Genomic DNA, 20,442 nt, shown 5'->3' with positions numbered 1-20,442 from the left:
GGGGCAGGAAACTCAAACCCGGAGTCACCCCCCGGACTTCTCAGAAGTTGCTCTTTCGTCCAGGATCAGAAATGATGCAAGCTGAGGGGGTAGGAGAGCGGCAGAATCGGGGGGGCTGCGTTGTTGCCGCTAGTGCAGTGGGGAGTGCTGCTGGACCCCGGGTTACTTGCCATGAGTAGCCCGCATCAAACAGCGAGTGGGGAATCGACCGATGTTGAATATTCCTTTGTCAATTTATTGAAAAGGATCAATAAAGAAGGATCCTGAAAAAGTCTAGAGAATCCTGTTCAGAAGCTCAAGAAAAAGAGGAGTTTGGTTCATTTGACCCCTCTGAATGTTTCCCTGACTACTCCTTGGCTCCATCTCCTCAGAAAGTCTACCTGATTTGGCTCCAGCTTAGAAATAATGACACCAACAGGTATTGTCAGGCCACAAGCCAACCCAGAAGTGAGAGATGAGACTGGAAGGCCTGTGCGGAGGTGGAAGACAGACCTTTCACAGAATGATGGCACAAAATAGGCCCCCAGAGGAGGAGGATGTCAAATGAGAAATAGGAAGAAAAAGTTGCTAGTGGTGACAAACTGGAGACTGGCCATGGAGAACCAAGGATGGAGGTGGGCAAGATACACTGGAAGAAGAGAAAACTCACATGACATCACAGGACATGACACATAGTATCCATAAATTCAGGGTCACAACAAGAGATAGAGTCCATATGCCCAGGGAGACTTATAGAAGTAGAGCTCCAGCAGAAAATGTCTATTGCAGAAATGTCTGTTGCACATGATAAGGCCAGCCCAGATAAACTGCCATCCAGATTTCTATTCTGACACAAACACAAAGCAAAAAGTAAACAGGCTTGTACCTCAAGAAGATAAAAACACCACTGTTGTCGTATTTAATCATATACACATAGCATATTATTAGAACACATTATTAGCACATTATTAGAACACATTATTAGCACATTATTAGCAAAAAAAAGAACACAGTTGGGAAAACAATCTATCCATTTTTCGAAGGGAGGATGCTGAGGTTGAGATGCTGTAATTCAAAAGATAATGCCATAGAAATCAATTCAAAACACACATATAAAAAACACCTCATGAAAGTAAACCACACTACAAGATTAATTCAATCCATAGCAAAGTATTCAAATCTTTACAGTGGATTTCTCAGAAATGAGGCAAATAGCACAGAGAACTCAAAATCCATGCACACATTCACAGAGAGAAAGTCTCTCTCTCTCCCTCCCCTTCACCCTTTAATTGACCTGATTCTGTTAGCTGCTTCTGGTGGATGGCTGCCCTTCTTGCAACCCACTGGGGAAGAAGCAAGGGAAAAGAGACTGAGCCAGTTCACATCTGCAGCAGCCAATCATCACTTGCTCTGAGTACGCATACTAATTCTGCTCTAGTGACTACTACTTGCCAGAAGATTGAATGGGAAAAGTGATAGAAAGAGAAAAAATGGTGTAATGAATCCTTACCAGCAGAGATCTGCTAAAGGAACCCAAATAGGAGGCTGCAATCAATAGAAAACACAGTCTTTGAGAGAAGAATATAGTCCACAAAACCATGCATACAACATGGTCATGGAAAAGGCTTTGAAACATTTGTTGTCTAAAGTAGCATCCATAGCTTATACCACCCTACTTTCTTTTCAAACCCAGTGACAAAGTATTTCAATCCTTAATTACTACAGGTGAGTGAGAAGTTGCAAGAATATCCCAATAAATACAACGTGGGAGGGAAGGGAGGAATCATATTTTTCTTCAGGCAGAAACTCAGTGCCATCAATCATTACTTTGCTCATGTCATGCAGAAAGCGTGCTTTGCTTTTGCCTGCCCTACCTTACAGAAAACTGAGCAATCTAAACTGGAGGAAGTGCAAATTCTTCTATTGGTAAATACAGTAGGAGGTGTCAGAGAGACAGTCATGATCAAAGAGAGGTGGTTGGGTTTTTTTCCATGTCCTCGGTATGATTGCCAGACAATTAAAAAAAAATACTGGCAGTCATTTAGGGTTGTTTTTCTGAATTGCCACCTGTGAAGGAAATAAATATGGTCAATCATACCTTAGAGGAATGTGTGGGCACCATAACTGGAAATAATTTTGGACAGACTGTACAAAGCATAAATCCCTCACAAATTCCATTGAAACAAAGGGTAATTGTATTGGAATTTAGCATTTACATCCCACAATTCAACAATAAACAAAAATATACTATAATCCTTCTAATGCCATTGTGCAGGACTATACATTTGTCATCATGGAAAAATGAAAGATGCCCCCCGCAACACCCTAATATTATGCCATGTTAAGAATAATTTGCAGTATCATTTTTTCAGTGCCTATGAGCTGACACTCCCTGCCCCCTTCCCCACACACACACAAAAATCAAAAGCAAATATTAGATGTGAAGAAAATGCCAGTTATGGCTCTCTCCTTTTTTTTTTAAACTTAAAAAAAGAAAAATGGCACCAGGAAGACGAGAAGGAACCTTTTTGCCACATCCAGCTGCCCATTAGTGTCAGTAAGGATAAGTTGTGGGGAGGGGGGGCGGGAAATGGGACATAAAAGGCAGGAGTCCATAAATACTATAAGGCATATTGAGAGAGCTGGGAGAGCACTGTTTGGCAGAGAAGATAGCCAAAGGGATTTACTGGGTATTTCTGAAACCAAACTTAGAGTTAAATTTGCTTTTCTTCTGTCACATAGTGACACAACCCTGTGGGTTAATTTTTATGTGGTTCTGAGGTATGTGTTTTTGAGTTTTATACCCATAGATCCGATAAATATTAATTAGTAAATTTAGGAAAAGGTAGCTCATTGCAGAAACCAAATTTCCCAACAGGCAGAATGTCATATATGAGATACGGTGCTGAATGCATTATTACTATTAAATCCAGTTGTATCTTATCATGGGTCACCAACCTCTTCTTTAATGAGAATTACTTTTGAGTAATGATAAATATTCCATGTTACCTGCCCTTCCACAGCTTGTTACCATGCTTTATTCTGTCCAAGAACCAAAACATTAACTAGGAATAGTGCTAGAAATTATCAGCTAAGCAGCATCCCATTCCCACTCTCCTGCAAAAGCCTAGGACAATGGTTCTTCTCCTTATATTCCACTAATCCAGGGGTCTGCAACCTGCGGCTACTCTTCCCCCACCTTCTTTTCCTTTTGTGCAGGTTCTCTAGTGTATGTGCAGTTGCATTTTGAAGTGGCAATTAAAAAATGTCTCAGCCTCCATTTCCACTATTGAGAACTAGCAACCCAAAATGGAAGCCAAAACTACTTCTGGAGCATGCACCATTCCTTGAAGAAACAGAACACATAGTGCCCCACCCCACAAAGAATCACATTTTTCATCCAAATTTGATCTGCAGTAATGCATGATCATTACTCCTAGTACTCTTTTCAATCACTGTCAGCTTCACAATTGCTCTCTGCCCTAATGTTACCACAGTAGTTTGATTTGAAATTAACATAGCTGATCCAATCAACCATGCTAGCTTGTATCACTGCCTGAATGATAAAATTGCAAATTGTACATGAAACTGACACAGCTGATTCAATCAACCATGCTAGTTTGTATTTCTGCCTCAGTGTTACATTGATAGTTTGATATGACAAAGAGAAACAAACTTTTGAAAATGGGGGAGGATGTTTGCACAAAATGGAAGAAAAACAAACAAACAAACAAAAACACTGGAGCAGGTACCATTAACTGAAGAAACATCTAGGCTACCCCAACCACCACAAAGAACCACATTTTCAGCCAAATAAGAGTTGCAAGCAGTCTCTTCGTCAATTTCACTCACTCATAACCTGTGTATTTTGGCCTTAAGGTTACATTACTAATTCAAGGTGAAATTGACACCTTGACTGGCTTGTGTTTGTGCTCTAAGATTACATCACTAATGCAATATGACAAAGAGAATAAAACTCCTTTCAAAAACAGAGAAAGTGGCCGAAGGGAATGTTGGGTGACTAAATGTGGATGTGAATAAGGGTCAGGTATTCAGTGGGGCAGAGAAATAAAGGCTGTTTCAACATGAAAACTGGCTCGGCAATTAATTTTTAAAATTGCAGTAAAAGTGCTCAGGAAAACAATGGAGGAAAAATGAAGGGGAAATTTTTCCAGAACCAAATGGAGGAAAAAATGTGTGGAATTCAAAGGAAAAAAATGTCGCATTTGGCAGCAAGACACATTGTAAACTACTGGTGTGGGGAAAAAATCTACTTCTCTGTCACACTGGTGGTACACGCACCATTGTTTGAGAAGCACTGTTCTAGAGGATGCACCATCTACTCTGCTGCAGCTGGCAAACTACTGGTATTATTTTATTATTATTTATTTGACTTTTATACTGCCCACCCCCGGAGGGCTCTGGTAGCTCTGAGCCACCTGTTAGAGATTCCTGCTCCAAGGATCCCTGGGTGGGCATGTCCCCCCACCCAAGTTTGCTTCTAAGTAACAATTTCTATTTTACTGTTCAAGTTTTCTTTTCCTTACTGCTTTTTCTCTAGAATTCACTGCCTTTTCCCTGCTATCAGCCCCTCTCTTTCCTTATAACTGTTTAAGCATTTGAAAACATAACTCTTCTGTGGAACTTTAAAAACTCTCCTTCTATGCCTTTCCCCACTTCTGTTACATCATTTAGACAGTCAGGACTTGATTTTTTTTAACATACTGCTTTTGTAAAGCATCAGACTGGTGTGTGTGTGTGATAAAAGGCATGAATGTAGCTTTATGCAATGGATTCTCTCAATGTCTGAAGATAGACAACCACATTATTCCAGGTTTGGTTCTGTAAGTAAAAGGCGGGGGAGGAGGCAGAGTAGTTTCGAAGCTTATTTTGACTTTTGAGAGAGAATTTACTGGAGCCAGGCCTAAGCCATGCTGGTTTCAACAAAAAGAACTAAGCAGAATTGTAACTTCATCCACCACTTGCTGGACCATCTTTGTTTTACAGTGCTCCACTTGGGTCCAAGTGCCTATCTAGTTCGGGGTTGCCACAAGGAAGGAAAGAGAAATAGTGCAGGGAGGGAGAGAGGGGAAAGTGAGCTGCCATTTTACAAGTTATTGTGGCTCCCTACTATGGAAATGGGCTTTGCCTAGTGGCTGGCACCACACAACTGGACTGGTTTCCCAGGTAGAGGCTGCAAAAGGGAGGGAAAGTTTAAAACAGGTGTAGATAAAGGTAGGTTGGCTGTTGCATGGGAAGATAGTGTTGCCAACTAGGAAATTCCTAGAAATTCAGGAGGTGGAGCCTTGGAAGGAAGGGGTTCGAGGAGGAAAGGAATCTCAAAGGGGTATAATGCCAAAGACTCCGTTCTCTAAGGCAGCCATTTCCTCTAGGGCATAGGTGTCAAATTTGCGGCCCTCCAGATGTTATGGACTACAGTTCCCACCATCCCCTGCCAGCCTCATGCTAGCAAGGGATGATGGGAACTGTAGTCCATAACATCTGGAGGGCCGCGAGTTTGACACCTGCACTCTAGGGGAATTAGGGTTGCCAACCTTCTGATGGGGACTAGCAATCACCCAGAGGAACAATTTCTCTCTAGGTGACAGAGATCAATTCCCCTGAACCAATGGCTGCTTTGAAAGGTGGCCTCTACATCTTGCTGAGATTGCTCCCCATCTTGGCCTCTACATCTTGCTGAGATTACATCTTGCTGAGATTGCTCCCCATTCGAAATCTTGCCCTGCCAAAGCTCCGCCCCATCATCTCCAGGAATTTCCCAAGCTATTGCTGGCAATCTCAATTTAGAAGAGGAAGAAGCAGGAAAAGGGGAGAAACTATGGGGGCGTTTAGCAAAGGGAAAGAAGAAATAGTGGTTGAGGGAGGGAATGGGATGTCTCCAGCTTCATACAGCTAGCTGAAAACGTCGATTTAACCAGAACTCGCTTGGAAATCGCATTTGGCTTCCACACCATCCCACTGCGCAGACCTGATTGCTCCTTCACACGACAGAAACAAGTTCCGCAGAACTGAGCGCGCTTTACTTCCAAGGGTGCGAAGGACTGCCCAGCTGCTATCTGTTCAATTGCAAACTCACTTGGCAGCAAGCCCCACCAACTCGTCCACCACCACACAACCAACGTTTTCTTCCTCTGCTTTTTTTGGGGGGTGGGGGTGGGGGTGGGGGAAGGCGGAAATGTGAAATCGCAACAGTGAATCGAGCAAAAAAAGGAAAACGACAGGAACAAAAAACAAAATATAAACAAGAAGGAGGCGGGGAAGCAGAGGTCCGAGATGGAAGCATGGTGGGCGACGCGGCAAGGCACAGGAGGCGAAGGAGGAGGCCCAGGTTTGGGGCTGCAGTTGCCGCTCGCAGTCAACAGGTTGCACCGTTCCCCCTCGGCAGCCCCGCAATGCGCGTCCCCGCCGGCTCCTTCCCTGGACGCGCGCTCTGCTATGCCGCGAGTGGCCGAGCGCGCGCCGCACTGCTTCCCCTCCTCTGTGCTATCGACTCTCTTTCCATGTCTGGGGGGAGGGGGGGAGGGAGAAGGAGGAGGCGGCGGCTGCTGCTGCTGCTCGCGCCGCCGTCCTCCATTTTGTGGCTGGGGCAAGCCGCGGACCAGAGCGCCGACGGAGCGGCTGGCTGGCGGAGGGGAGAGGCAGGAGGGAAAGGGGGAGGGCGGGACGCTCAGAAGGGCTGGGGAAGGAAGGAGGGGAGCAGGAGGCGGTCGAGCGTGGCTCGTCCGCGTTAATTGACTGGGGAGGGGGAGCAGAGGTGTGTGTGTGTGTTGGGGGGGGGGGGTTGCACGGCGAAGAAGGAGCAGGTGAGGGGCTGGTGGCGTCGCCGCGCGTGAAGGGGAGGGCGGCCTCGCTTCTCATCCGCAAAGGGGCGGCTGCGTCAGCCCCCACCCCGCGCCCAATCCCCGCCGCCCCTGGACTCTCCTGCCTCCCCGTCTCCGCCGAGTTGTTTATTCGCCTCGCTTCTCTTGGAGCCATGGAAGTTGGCGGGTAGAGAAGTCCCCCGCGCCCCCACCCACTCGAGAAGGTAAAAGGGGGCCCGGTGATTTCGAGTTGGGGGCTTTTCGGAGGGAGGGAGGGAGGCGCATAGCGGAGGAGGAGGAAGAGGGCGGTGTGGGTTTTCTCAGGGGTCATCCCCCCCATTTCTAGTCATGAGCCTCTGCTGTCTCCCTTCCCTCTCTCTCTATTCCCCCCGCCCTCCCCTTTCGACCGAGTGATCTGGGACTGAGCTTGGAGGCCGGGTGAAGGGGGGGAATCACGTCTCCTATTTTGTCGGGTAGTCGAACTTATAGCCTCGTCTGAATTAAATGTGGTCGTGGGAGAAGGGGTGTGTATGTGTGTGTGTGTGTGGGGGGGGGGGGTGATGGTAGTGCTGTCTCGTTTCGCAACCGTTTGGGTCTAATTTAATTTCTCCCAAGTCATGTCTGATTATACAGCCTGGTGTCAGAAAAATTTTTTCCAAGGGGCCATTAATAGTATAGAGTTCGTTCTCGCGTCTTCCGCCTCGCCCCCCTTGGAGAAAATGACATCTTGGGTTTATTTGTTCATAAATTATGTTTGTTTCTACAGACAGTCGGGTTTTTTTCAGTTTATAAGAAAGAAGCTTTGCTCTTTTCTTCTTCTTTTTTTTGTCCTCGTTTCTCTTGCACCTAAAAAAATATTGGCGGGCCCGAGGGATTGGAAACCATCAAGGGAGTTAAAAAACTTCGTACTTGAGTTTTTGCAGCAAAGGGTTGGTGTTATTTTGCAGAAGTGGGCGTGCCAGCAGAATGCTCAACAGGTCCCGACACATTTCTTCCTTTTAAAAAAATAAAATCCAGTTTGGGTAAAGGGGGCGCTTTTCAGCTCGCAAAGATCGTGCTTAAATAACTGGGGGGGGGGGGGACGGACCGCTCGCAATAGTATCATGTGACAGATTTTTCTCCCTTTGGCGTTGTCTATCAGCGTGTGTGACTGTGAGACAAACTTGTCAAATGTAGATAGATCCGGATGGGTAGCCGTATTAATCTGTAGCAGTGGAAAAACTCAAAAGTCCACTAGCACATTAAAAGATTGACAAAATTTCTGGCAGAATATGAGCGTTCGTGAGTCTTTTAAGGTGCTAGTGGACTTTTGTTTTTTTCTGTCGTGAAATGTAGTAACTCCACATCTTCCCTATTCTTTACTTTGTTATAAACTATTTAATGACAAAATTGTGCTGTGGTGAAACAAAAATTAAATTTTGCCACAACTTCTAAAGAGCTAAAGAGAGGGTGTTGCAGAATCAAATAGCTTGTTTTGCTTTTGCCTGCTATTTTTATTGTTTGGCTTGAAGGGAGCTCTCAGAGAAGTCTGGTGGCAATTCACAAAGCCCTGTTTTATGTTTTGAGGAGACATAATACAATAAACCAAATGAACATTCAGAATATTGGTTTCCCTTTCCTTTTAACTTTAGAACTGTTAAGGATTGTTCTTTTTAAGAGAAATCTGGTTAAATTGTCCAATAAGTTACTAATGAGAATTAAAATGTTCTGTAGAAACATTCAGTAATTTTTGGATACAGTAATATATTTATTTTTCTCCAAATAACTCATTATATAATGTAACTAGCTTATCTGATATCATTTGTTAAATACATAGATCTAATTTTTGATTATTCTTTAAATAGCTTTTTTGGGGATCATAAGATCTGTGAAATAGTAATTTTTCAATAAGTGTGCTTCATAATTAAACCCTATGCAATTTGAAATGTACTTTGGACTAGAGTAAAATATTAAATTGGGCAAGCCTAGAACACTATATATCCTTATCTACCTACCCTCCCCCCCCAATCCAGGGTAATAAGTAGAAGTTGAAAGGAGAGAGAAATTTGGGGAATTAATATATGTAGCAATTACCTGGGGATTTTTTCCCCTGTGCAAGTGTCATTGGCGCCTAGTGAAAAAGCATGTGAAAGTTGTGCAATAAGAGTTTTTGTATTTTTCTCTTGCATTGGTAGTTAATAGATCTAAAAATTGTAGAAAAAAGCTCGACATTAAAATAAGAAATATTCCTCATCTCTGGTGTAGCAGAGATATGTAACTTTCATTTTTTAGTACGTGGGTGTGTGCATACAATTCAGTGACATAGATAAAGTGAGATTCTGAATGAGTAGGTTTTTCCATGATTAGTGATATAGTGTTAAATACAATTTTATTAGATCGTAACGTGGCTTAAAAATTAGTCCCAAGCATTTGGAGTGGATTATGAACTTTATTTTTAAAAGAGTGACATTGGAAAATGTATTTTAATTAAACCATGTACTGACTCTATTTGCCTTGTATCGTTCTGGGCTAATAGTGAATATTTCTCTTCTTTTATAATCATTGTTTAGACAATGGAGTCCAAAGAATCACTAAAGTCCACAGTGGAGGAAGCAGGGAAGAGTGTTCATTTCTGTGACAAAGGAGGGCATATGATGGACTTTCCTCCATCCTTTAGGGGTGGAGCTCCTGTCAAAACTCCTGCATCTACAGCTCCGTTTCCTGCCTCCTCTCAGTCTGACTCTAAGCAGCAACCTGCTCTGTGTGATTTGTCAAAGGGATTAGGAAGCAATGCACCACAGCCAGATCTCTCCAAAGCAGTGTCGCTGTCAATGGGAATATATATGGGCGAAACAGATACAAAAGTGATGGGAAACGAACTTGGATTTCCGCAGCAGGGCCAAATCAGTCTCTCTTCTGGAGAAACAGATTTCAGGCTCCTCGAAGAAAGCATTGCGAGCTTGAATAAGACTTCTAGCCTGGCTGAAGGCTCAAAGAGTTCGGCATCTCTCGATGTGCCCCTAGAACCGGGGTTCCCAAGCATGGCTAGTCGTGATCGCACTTTAGAGCAAGGAGCTTTAGTGCAAGGCCAAGTTGGCAGTAATGGTGGCAGCTTGAAGTTGTTCTCTGAAGACCAAAGCACTTTTGATATTCTGCAGGATTTTGATTTGCCTCCTGTATCTCCCGGAAAAGAAACAAATGGGAGTCCTTGGAGAATGGATCCCTTACTGGATGAAGGCAGCTTGCTTTCGCCTCTTGGTGCAGATGAGGGTTTTCTTCTTGAAGAAAAGGATATTGAGGACTGTAAGCCTCCTGTTTTACAAGACAGTAAGCCTACAATCAGTGAACGTGGGGATATTTTGCCCACCCACACGGTGCCACAAGTGAAGACAGAGAAAGAAGATTTTATTGAACTGTGTACCCCTGGGGTTATAAAGCAAGAGAAAATCAGTCCAGGTTATTGCCAGGCCAGCTTCTCTGGTTCTAATGTGCTCGGAAATAAAACATCTGCCATTTCTGTTCATGGTGTCAGCACTTCTGGAGGACAAATGTACCATTATGACTTGAATATGGCATCCGTCTCTCAACAGCAGGATCAGAAACCAGTTTTTAATGCCATTCCATCTCATCCTGCTAGTACAGAAAATTGGAATAGGTGCCAAGGATCTGGGGATGCTCTTGCTTCGATAGGAGCTTTGAATTTTTCTGGAAGACCTGCCTTCTCTAATGGCTATTCAAGGTAAGAGATCTTTTGTTTTATATTTATGATAAGTATATGTAGTACCATACTTCTTGTAGTAATATACTTCTTGTTCTTTAAATTGATAACCTGATTTTAATTAGTTACCTAGATACGTTAACACAGTGCAAATAGAACAATTATGGTCAATGAAATAATGTAATATGTTGTCATAGTTCAAAAACCGTGAGGTGAGAAAAAATAAGTTTAATCACGTAGTATTTATTTCAAACTAATCTTTACCTGCATTTTGATTGTTTGAAAAGGTTCCCTTTTCTTGAAGTTGTGTATATTTAACACACAGTTTGGTAGGCCATCATAAACTTTTTGAACATATTTAACAATTTTGTTTGTTTTGATGGTATGCTTTTTGCCATTTTGAAAATTTATAACAACACATACAAAAATAAGATATTTATAAAAAATAGAAAAACACATCTACTTATATAATTAAAGTAATAACAAAAGAATGGATCTTAATGTTCCAGGAAGTCATGATACAAATTTGAGAGAACCTTTCATATTATATATTTCACCTAACATTCTGCTATTCAGATAACACCCACTGATAGATATCAAATGAACAGTTTCTTGTAACTTTACATATCAACCTATTCAGTTAATTCCTATGCTTCCAATTGTGATCCCTTTTGGTGGTGGTGGTGGTATTGTTAATATTAATATTATTGTATTTTTCATAGCTATTATTATTATTATTATTATTATTATTATTATTATTATTATTATTATTATTATTATTATTATTATTGTAGATTTCACAGCTGCCAGATCTTTAGCCTTCATTACAATTCGAGCCTCACCCAGAGGCCTAGGAAGTTGTAATGTATTGGCGTAGTATTCGTGTGGATCCCAGCAGGGCTGCCTTCTGAATTTGACAGATGTTTTAATTATTATTATTATTATTATTATTATTATTAATTCAGTGATTCAGCAACATACAAGAAATACAATTTCCACGTGATTTGATGGCATGTTAAATAATACAAGTACCAGTAAACATTAATAGTTTTGGTGGTATTTTTTAGAGCATTTAAAAGACAGGAGATGTATGAGCCAATCTAAATTTTGATTTTAAAGCTGTGAAGCAAATCATAGTAAAAACATATTGTGTTGATCAAAACAAAGGTTGATCAGCTGTGTTTATTAATGCTAACTAAGCAAACAATTTGGATCCAAAGTTCATTAATTTTTTTCCCAATCTAGTATAGCTGTCATAAGCTGTAAATAACATTCTATCAGACATGCATTTTGTGGCAACTTTAGTAATATAGATGTAGCTTTTAGAAAATATTAATGCTTTTTACATGACACAGCCTTGCATGGCCAAAATTTTCTTTCAAGATGCTTGATATAAATCTGCTATAACGCCTTTGGTGTCCTTGTAATTTCTTTTTGATGCTTACATTAATACTTGAACTAAATGTTGTTTTTAGTGATTGTTTTAGAAAAGCAGTTGTCAGAATCGAAATCTCTAGTCATAATGCTTGTATTATGGTTTGAACCTGCTAGGCTGCAGCCTCATAGAGACTTTAGATCATCTAGCTTAGATGAAAATGAAATGGGACTATTCTCTTGAATTTTGTGAAGTGAAATATGTGTTTCAATTCATGTTATGAATATCTATTCTGATGGTTTTTATGTACTGCACAAAACTATTTTATCTTCAAAATAAAACTGAAATTGTTGAGAATTTTTATTGAAAAGTATCCATATTCTTATAAAATATACATGAAATCAGATATATCTTAGTAAATTAGGATTTTCCAATTTCTCAACAGAGGAGTTGCATCTACAATATAGTTTTACAAGGCTTGCATTTTGAGCTGTATGTTAGCAATTGCTTGCTCGACAAGGGCAAATTAGTTGTTAAACCTGTGACTTTATGATAAATTCCGGTGTTTTACTGTAACAGAAAACAGAAATATTAAATATTATTTTCCTTTCTGACCATCAAAATGTATGAATGTATCTGTTAATTAAACTGGTTGTTATCCTGTAATTCAGTATGGTGCCTGATCTGCCACCAGACTATTGTTTGTGATACTGGTTGTGATAACTGTAGTTAGATATGATGTCTGAATTGTCAGATCAGCCACAGATCACCGTTAGATCTGTGGTTACCAGAAGCAGCCACATCACAGAAACGGCTAGATAGAAAATGGAAATAGACAAGCAGTTTTAAACAATAGTTTTCCTATATATTTTTGGAAGCTGAAAGTTTCTGTTTGACATAATTAATAACGCAAACTATGGTTTGATGTAATGTCAGAACTGAGCTGTATCTGTGTTGTACATTTGAACTTGATCTAGGAGTTCTTTCCTTGAACACAGAACTATATAAGAATCTCCTCACTGACATCAGGAACAGCATGTGAGACTATGGCATTCTTCTACATTTTATTACTAATGTTGCTTCCCAACATCAGTATTAAACATAGACAATTCAAATTGAATGTATTTAGTTATTACCTAGGTTAGGTCATGCAACAATACAGTGAAGTGGAAAAGAGAAGGAAATCATGAAATAGAAACAAGGAAAAGCAAAAGTATTTAAGCCAGAGTGTATGAGGGCAGGTGATGCTATACAATATTTTTCATAAATCAGTGTTTCTCAACCATTGTGAGTATGGATAATATTCCTTGACTGTATTTCAGGGATATTTCAAGCACTGGAAAGTCTCCTCTCTCACACAGTATTATGAGCATAGTTGCAGTGATGGCAATGCATTCTCAATTGTTGTGGAGAATCGAAGGGCTCCCTCACTTTCTGAATCTATTGTGCATCAGCAAATTTATATATATTAAATATGGCATTTTCTGAGGTTTAAAAACTCATTTGTTTACAGTTTGGTCATGAATTTTTATGATAAGGGATTATTCTTATGATAAGGGATTATTCTGATTAAAAATCAAATTGGCTATATTGATCAATTGATAGACATGTTGCCATGGGACTGGAGAGGCAGAAGCATAGAAGTGGAGCATCTGCTTGGTATTCAGAAAGCCCCAGATTAGATGCCTAGTGTTTGCATTTAAAAGAACCAGGTAATAAGTGATATGAAAAGACCTCTTTCCTGGAGTGCCCCTGCCAGTCTAAGCAGACTTCTCCATCTGTCTATCTGCAAGTGTAGGAGTGTCAGTGGCAGCAGAGCTAGTGTCAGCAGGGGGCTCTCTAGTAGCTTCATTCAGTTGGTTCCTACAGCTCCCGCTCTCCTATCTCTCTGTAGGCTTCAGTTTGAGGAAGCACAGGCAGCATTCCTTCGGTTTCTGAGGGGTTTAAACCCTCTTTTTTCAAAGTGTTTGTGTTATTCTGCAAACCTGGGGGTTCCCCAGGACTACAGAAGTATGCACTCTGTCTGAACCAGGCATCATTCTTTGGGTATCAGTTCACATGGAGCTTACAGCACATTAGGTATAGATGTCTCAAAGTAGAGATCAGGCCCTTTCATCTGCTCCATCATCAGAAATGTTTCAGTTGGGGCCTGCAATACTCACTGGGAGCAGAATTTTGTCTGCTTCTCTGCTGACTCTCCTCTGTTTTTGTTCATTTTCTCTGTCTTTGCTCTCCAACCCACCACTGCTGCTCTCTTCTCCACTGTCATTCATTGCCTCTTTGAACCAACGCTCCCATCCTGCTGGAGTTGGCAGGTAACCCTGTAATGCCAGCCATGATCTTGTGAGATTTTAGTGAGATCTCAGTGGTACTTTATGTTTTGGATGGATTTTAAACCTGGATTTGCAAAACCTGACCCTATTAATTTGGATTTTTGATCTGTGTGCTGGAAGCCAGGTTCAGAATTAGAATGAGTAATTGTTGCTTTTATAAGCAGGAGATGCATTCTAAACTGATCAGGTCACGAACACTGAGATAGAGGACTATACTAAAACATACTAATTCTTATTATCTTTATGCCCAATACATTTTCAGTTACTCACAAAATGAAATCTGTAGTGACTACTGATTTGTAGGTGCCCACATGCACAACGATATATTCTTCTCTAGGTAAATTTGTCAGTACAGTAGTGTTAGGTCACTGTGAAAATACAATACATACCTTGATTTTTATCTTTATTTTTTAAATTGAATGTTCACAGTGCTTCAGAATTGCTTCAATTCAGTGCATGTGTGTTGATTATGGTCCAGCATCTGGAAGACAAAGGTTCAAATCCCCATGAAAGTTGGTGGGTGACCTTGACCATTCATTCTGTCTTAATAACTTCCCTTTTTGTTGTTATTACGCAGCTACAGTTGAGCATGCTCACTACTGACCTTTTTGGAGAAAAATATAAAATAAATTCCACTTATTAATTTTTATTAACGTATTGGTTGAGTGGTACTATATAACATTGTCTCAAACTGTGTGATTCCTGGAGAAAATCTATGCCTATCTCTTTTAGTGCCCCTTAATGTGTGAAAGATTTATTTATGTGGTGAAATTGGCTTGGGTTGAAGAGAGAATTTTCAGACCATTTGTGCAAGAATGTTGTGCTGGCTTTTAAAAAATTCAATAGGAGCAGTTTTATTTTTATTTTATGTTGTGTTTCCACTCTACCTAGTTTAAATTGTAATTATTGCTAGGCTCATTTTACTTTCCCAACAGTGATAACCATAAAAATCCTGTTTACTTTCAGTTTTTCATACAGGCAGTTGCCATGTAGCAATTACAACGCTGCACAATTTTTTTACATTAAAGAAGACTGCTACCATTTAACAGTCTGTGGAGAGAGACATGTTTCCACCTCCCCCCCTTTTAGAATTGTGGTGTTACTTGAAAAATGGCAATGGCTGTTTTTATACAATTAGGAAATTTCATTTTAAAATCTTAATTTTTAATTCCATAGAATGTTACAAATTTCAGTCAGCCAGATCACCCTCACATCCACAAATTTCAGTCTTTAATTTTGTCTTGTATTGCAAAGGCATCTTGTGTAAAAGTTCTGCGAATGTACAATTTGGTAAACTGTTAAATGGCTTAATCATCATTAATTAGAAGTGTCAAAACTAAGCAGTAACCTCCATCCTTTCCATATCAGGGCCTACTTTGGGTCTCTGTAGGATGGTTATATTTTCAAGGTTTTGTTTCAGTGTTCTCTTTTTTCCCATTGTTCAGCTCTTTTTTACTTTGTAGCAAGGTTGATTTTGTTTTGGTTATTTAGCTACTTGAGGAACATAATATTTTGGGATTTTAATTAATACTTTGTGTACTGAATTGTTTAGAAGCAGTCGAACTTCTGTAATTTATTATTTTTGTGTTTATTATATCCAAGTGTATCTGACCTCTTCTCCCATTGGTTATGGTACTTACCCCATCTTGGATCAAGTTTCAATCCAGTTGTAAAATTGTGGCTCATAACTTACCAGTTTGTTCTGTGTGGGTTATACAATTCTTTGTGAATATGTATTAACAATAAGCTAGATGGTCCAGAATTACACATCTCACCGTAAGAAAAAGATGGCACCTTTGGTAAACTATCTTTTTCTTTCACCTGGATGTATTATTTGTTTAAAAGGAGAGACAGATAAATAAAGACATTGAAGGAGGGGAACCTAAAGTGAGAACAGAAAATGCAAACAACTTTTAGCAGTCTGTTTGGGTATTATAAAATCTGATGTTACTGTGCATCTTATTTATATACTAAGAGAAGAGTTGGGTTTTGTACTCCGCTTTTCTTTACCATAAGGAGTCTCAAAGTGACTTACAAAGACCCCCCCCCCCCCCCCGCAGGAACGTTGAGAGGTAAGTGGGCTGAGAGAGTTCTGAGAAAACTGTGATTAGCCCAAGGTCACCCAGCAGGTTTTATATAGAGGAACAGGGAATCAAATGCAGTTTTTCAGATTAGAGTCCACCCCTCTTAACCACTATACCACACTGGCTAATAACTAGTTATTCCTCTAAAAAATATGTAGTAGTTTCATTTTGTCATTTCCGTATAGATTCCTGGGTTGCACAAGATAATTTTATACTTCTCTTTTGCAGACAGATACCAATCTTGCTATAACATACAGTGTTTCTAGGTTTTCTGCAACAGTGTTTAAAATACATCATTGGAAGACCTCTGACATAAATCAGGTTTAATGAAATCAACTGTCATCTTAAAGTGTCCTGTCATTTGATAGTTAGTCTCCCATTGGGCAGCCCCATCCAAATTTGGTGACTGCAGACTGCGGTCAGAAATTCTGCCAGAAATTTATGTATGTTCGTTGTGAGGCTGTTTTTGTTGAAAATATAATCTGTTAAATCTGGGAATTTACTTGGATGTAGATGTGTTGACTTTCTCTGTAATTTAGATTTGTTCCACTCATCATATGTCCGTGAGAAATTTTACTGTTACCAGTATGCCAGACAATAGCTGGAAATTGTATGTGTTTATTAGGATTATAGAATACGTAATCTAAAACCAGATCACCAATCTGCTCTTTTATTAAATTACTGGAGTTTGCATATATTGGGTGTTTTCAGAAGGATTAAGTCATCAGTGACTTTGAAAGAACAAAATCCAAGAGACTGTGAGTCTCAAAAGTAGATTGCAACGCTGGTTGAACAGTTTAGCAAACATTTTTGTTTCAGAATTACTTGTTGTAAAGAATACCATAATAAAGCATACTTTTAATTTTTAGGGCAGTGCTTAACAAAAAATAAACTTTAAGCAAATTAAGACTATTTTGTTCATTGTATATAGTTTACACAGTTTAGTATCAAGTTTCCTCTTTATTTTAGCAATGTTGGTTACAGCTTTCTTGCTGTGATGAATGAAGAATATTCAGTTGTTTGTTCAGATATTTTCCCCATGAGGAAAATAGTGTTGGTCATTTCCACCACTTTGCTCAGGGAGGCAGGAACTAGAATTCTGCAGCTTCCTGTCGCCTCAGTGGTAGTCATCCCCTTTCAGTTTCTTTCTTGCCTCAGCTAAGGAGAGCAGCTTTAGTGATGGTTCTGTCTCTGATGCTGTACTTCCAGTCTAACATTTCTTCTAATTTCCTTTTTCTGTTCGCTTGACTCTGCATAGCTTTCTCCCCCTGCCCCCATCCATTACTCTTTATTAATGGAAGAAAGAGAAGTATAGTTCTTAGAAGGTGCGGAGAACAGAAGTGGCAACCATTTCACACCAAAAACATCAAGATGCAGACAGAAGAAGGCAGGGACAGCTTTTTCTCTGAGTCAGACATGGTGGCTCCCTTAACCACCAATGCATACAATGTTGCAGGTGGCAATAGTTCAGCTCGAGCAGACACCAGAACTCTGGTTTACCCTGAGGCAGGAAGCAGATCATTAGACAAAGGTTGTTGAAAAGGAGCCCTTCCCCCAGACCAGCAGGGATGACAGACACCATTTTGCTGGTCTGAGAAAGTGGCCCTAAAACTATTGTGCTGGTTAGCATCCCAGCTATGTCCAATTCTGACTGTTCTGAGCCATCACAGATTTTGGAAGGCACCTCCACTCCTAACAGCCCCTTGCAGGGAGTTGGGGATTTGCACAGAGCAAATTTACTTGTGAGTAGCATCTTAACATTCCAATCGCAAATAATCTCTGAATTTGTAACATTCATGGGACAAACGAGGGAAGAGATTGCTTTCTATCATCAGAGCAGAGGGATGGTCTCTAGGGCTCACTTGCCTTCCTTCTTCTCGGGATACTCTACTTTTAATCCTGGATCCTCTCCTTGGCCCATCAAGGCCCCTAGGAAGATAGCATGAGCAGGGAAGCATCCCAGAGAGGATCCATTGGATGACCTAGACCAGGGGTAGGGAACCTGCGGCTCTCCAGATGTTCAGGAACTACAATTCCCATCAGCCTCTGTCAGCATGGCCAATTGGCCATGACCAATACTCCCATAGTGAAGGGAGGAAAGAGAAGAAGGATCAGGTGAAGAGGAGGTTTCTATAGATGTGCCAGAGGAAGCAGCCAGGTTTTAAAAAGCTGATGACATTCAGTATCTCTTTGCAAAGTCTATCCGCTTTAGACTTTCAGGACTCTTACTCTGCAGAGGAATTTGGTATTTCTAAAGGCATGGTGATGGAAAAACCTAAGGGAAACCAAGAAATCCCCCCACTCTGATATGGAGAAGAAAGTCTTTCTTCTCCCAGAATTCTTTGGGAGACAGATTAAGAAAAAGTGGGTCAGATGTACCTCAAACAAATATTTCCCTACCTTCATCAAAAAGATCTACGGCTTTTGTTTGCCAACAAAATGCTCCAGGTGCCTCTGGTGGACGCCCCTGTAACCGCTATCCTGTCCAGCAGGCTTTTATCCCAGGACAGAGATTTTTTATGATTTGCAGTAAACAGCAACCAATTCGAAACACTGCTCTTTGGGTTATCAACCACACTAAGGGTGTTTTGTGAAATTTTGTTAACCCCATCATGTGTCTGTGAGAACAGGGAATACAAATTCACCTTTATTTTGATGATCTGCTGATCAGATTGGATTCCAAGGCCAAATCATCAGAGGACACTCAGAACTATCTCCTTTCTTCAGAAGCATGACTTCCTTTTAAAAATATTTTTATTAATTTTATAACATCTACAACAAACATGTCAGGTCTCGGAGCCTTAAGCTAACAAAAAGACTCTGAGGTATTGATCAATAGTGTTTATTGTTGAGGTATTGGAGCACCCAAGCTTGGCAAAGCCAGTTCTGACAAACCTGGCCTTTGCCATCCCCTTTATTCCCTGTTGTAACTCCTCCCTCCTGTTTTCCCAAGAAGTTGTGAAACACAGAAACACAGTCCCTGGAGCTTAGGCACCCCAAGGTCAGCAGCAGATAGTAAGAGACAGCCTCCTGGTTTCCTACCACATGAGATAAAGGATGCAATTATTTCTCTCATGGGACTAGAGGGCCCGGGGAAGCTTAGTTATCTACAAAGTGTGTGAAGCCACAAAGTAAGGATCAAGGAAATGCCCCAAATGGTGATGGTTACATATGCCTTTTAGCAGCATTGGTTTGTTGTTTTAAATTGTTACATTGATTCAGGAATGCATCTCCATCATATAGATACCATCCCCCTGACGTTAAACTACAACATGGGAGGGAAAAGATACCAATGATCCAGTCACTTTAAACTTCTTACAAAACAAAGGTTGGTACTACATAAACTACAGAAATTGTGTGTGTGTGTTTATCTACTTCAATTTTGAGGGAATTTATAACAAAGGAAAAACATCTTATTCCTAACCTAGGCCCCTTCCACACACGCAAAATAATGCGTTTTCAAACCACTTTCACAACTAATTGCAAGTGGATTTTGCTATTCCGCACAGCTTCAAAGAGCACTGAAAGCAGTTTGAAAGATGCTTTGTTCTGCATGTGCGGAATAAGCTCTAGTTTCCCATAGTCAAAGTATTTCCCCCCTTTTAACATAAGTTTCCCCATACCTCCCTTATTCCCCTTTTCTCAACCTTAAAACAGATTGTACTCTCCTATTTTTATTTATCCTCAATAGATCCATTTGCTTCCCCTTTTGTTGGATCTTTAATTGATCTTTCAAAACACATTCTTTTAGAGTCTTTTTAAAGTTTCCTTACAGATATTTTTGGCACTCATTATTCTTTGCTGTTTTCCCTTTCAAGTAAAAAAAAGCCTCCTTCACATCCAAGCCATGCAAATCCTATCTGGTTGTTTCTCAACATGTCCACCAGAAATGCATGGTATTTTGTTTTCTTTAGGATTCTTAAGGGAATCACCCTCATCACAATGATGTCCTTACCTTCTGTCTTGATTATTGATTTACTGTGCGCTTTCAGAATCTGCTCTGCCATTGCGTTAGAATGGAAATAGATGACAATATCTCTGCACAGTCCTTTCACTTTGGGACTTTTCAGTGTGACTGTAAATTTTCTCAATCTGTGTTGACACCATATCTTCTTTTTTTGTCTTTAAATGATTGGCCAGGACTAAGACAATT

General features: G+C 40.4%; 1 protein-coding gene across 1 annotated transcript in view; it reads left to right on the top strand.

Moving 5' to 3' along the window:
- The first annotated feature begins 6,546 nt into the window (after nucleotides 1–6,546).
- NR3C1 (nuclear receptor subfamily 3 group C member 1) overlaps nucleotides 6,547–20,442 on the top strand; it is a 97,458-nt gene continuing 83,562 nt past the window's right edge. The window contains exons 1-2 of the mRNA XM_048491415.1: nucleotides 6,547–7,024; nucleotides 9,350–10,518. Of these exons, the coding sequence (XP_048347372.1) occupies nucleotides 9,353–10,518 (1,166 nt within the window). The 5' untranslated portion in view covers nucleotides 6,547–7,024; nucleotides 9,350–9,352. The remainder of the gene's footprint in view (nucleotides 7,025–9,349; nucleotides 10,519–20,442) is intronic.

This window comes from Sphaerodactylus townsendi, linkage group LG03 (assembly GCF_021028975.2).
Source record: "Sphaerodactylus townsendi isolate TG3544 linkage group LG03, MPM_Stown_v2.3, whole genome shotgun sequence".
In the NCBI taxonomy this organism is placed as follows: Eukaryota; Metazoa; Chordata; class Lepidosauria; order Squamata; family Sphaerodactylidae; genus Sphaerodactylus; species Sphaerodactylus townsendi.
Note: the sequence above shows the minus strand (reverse complement) of the source record. Positions and strands in the feature narration are given on the sequence as shown.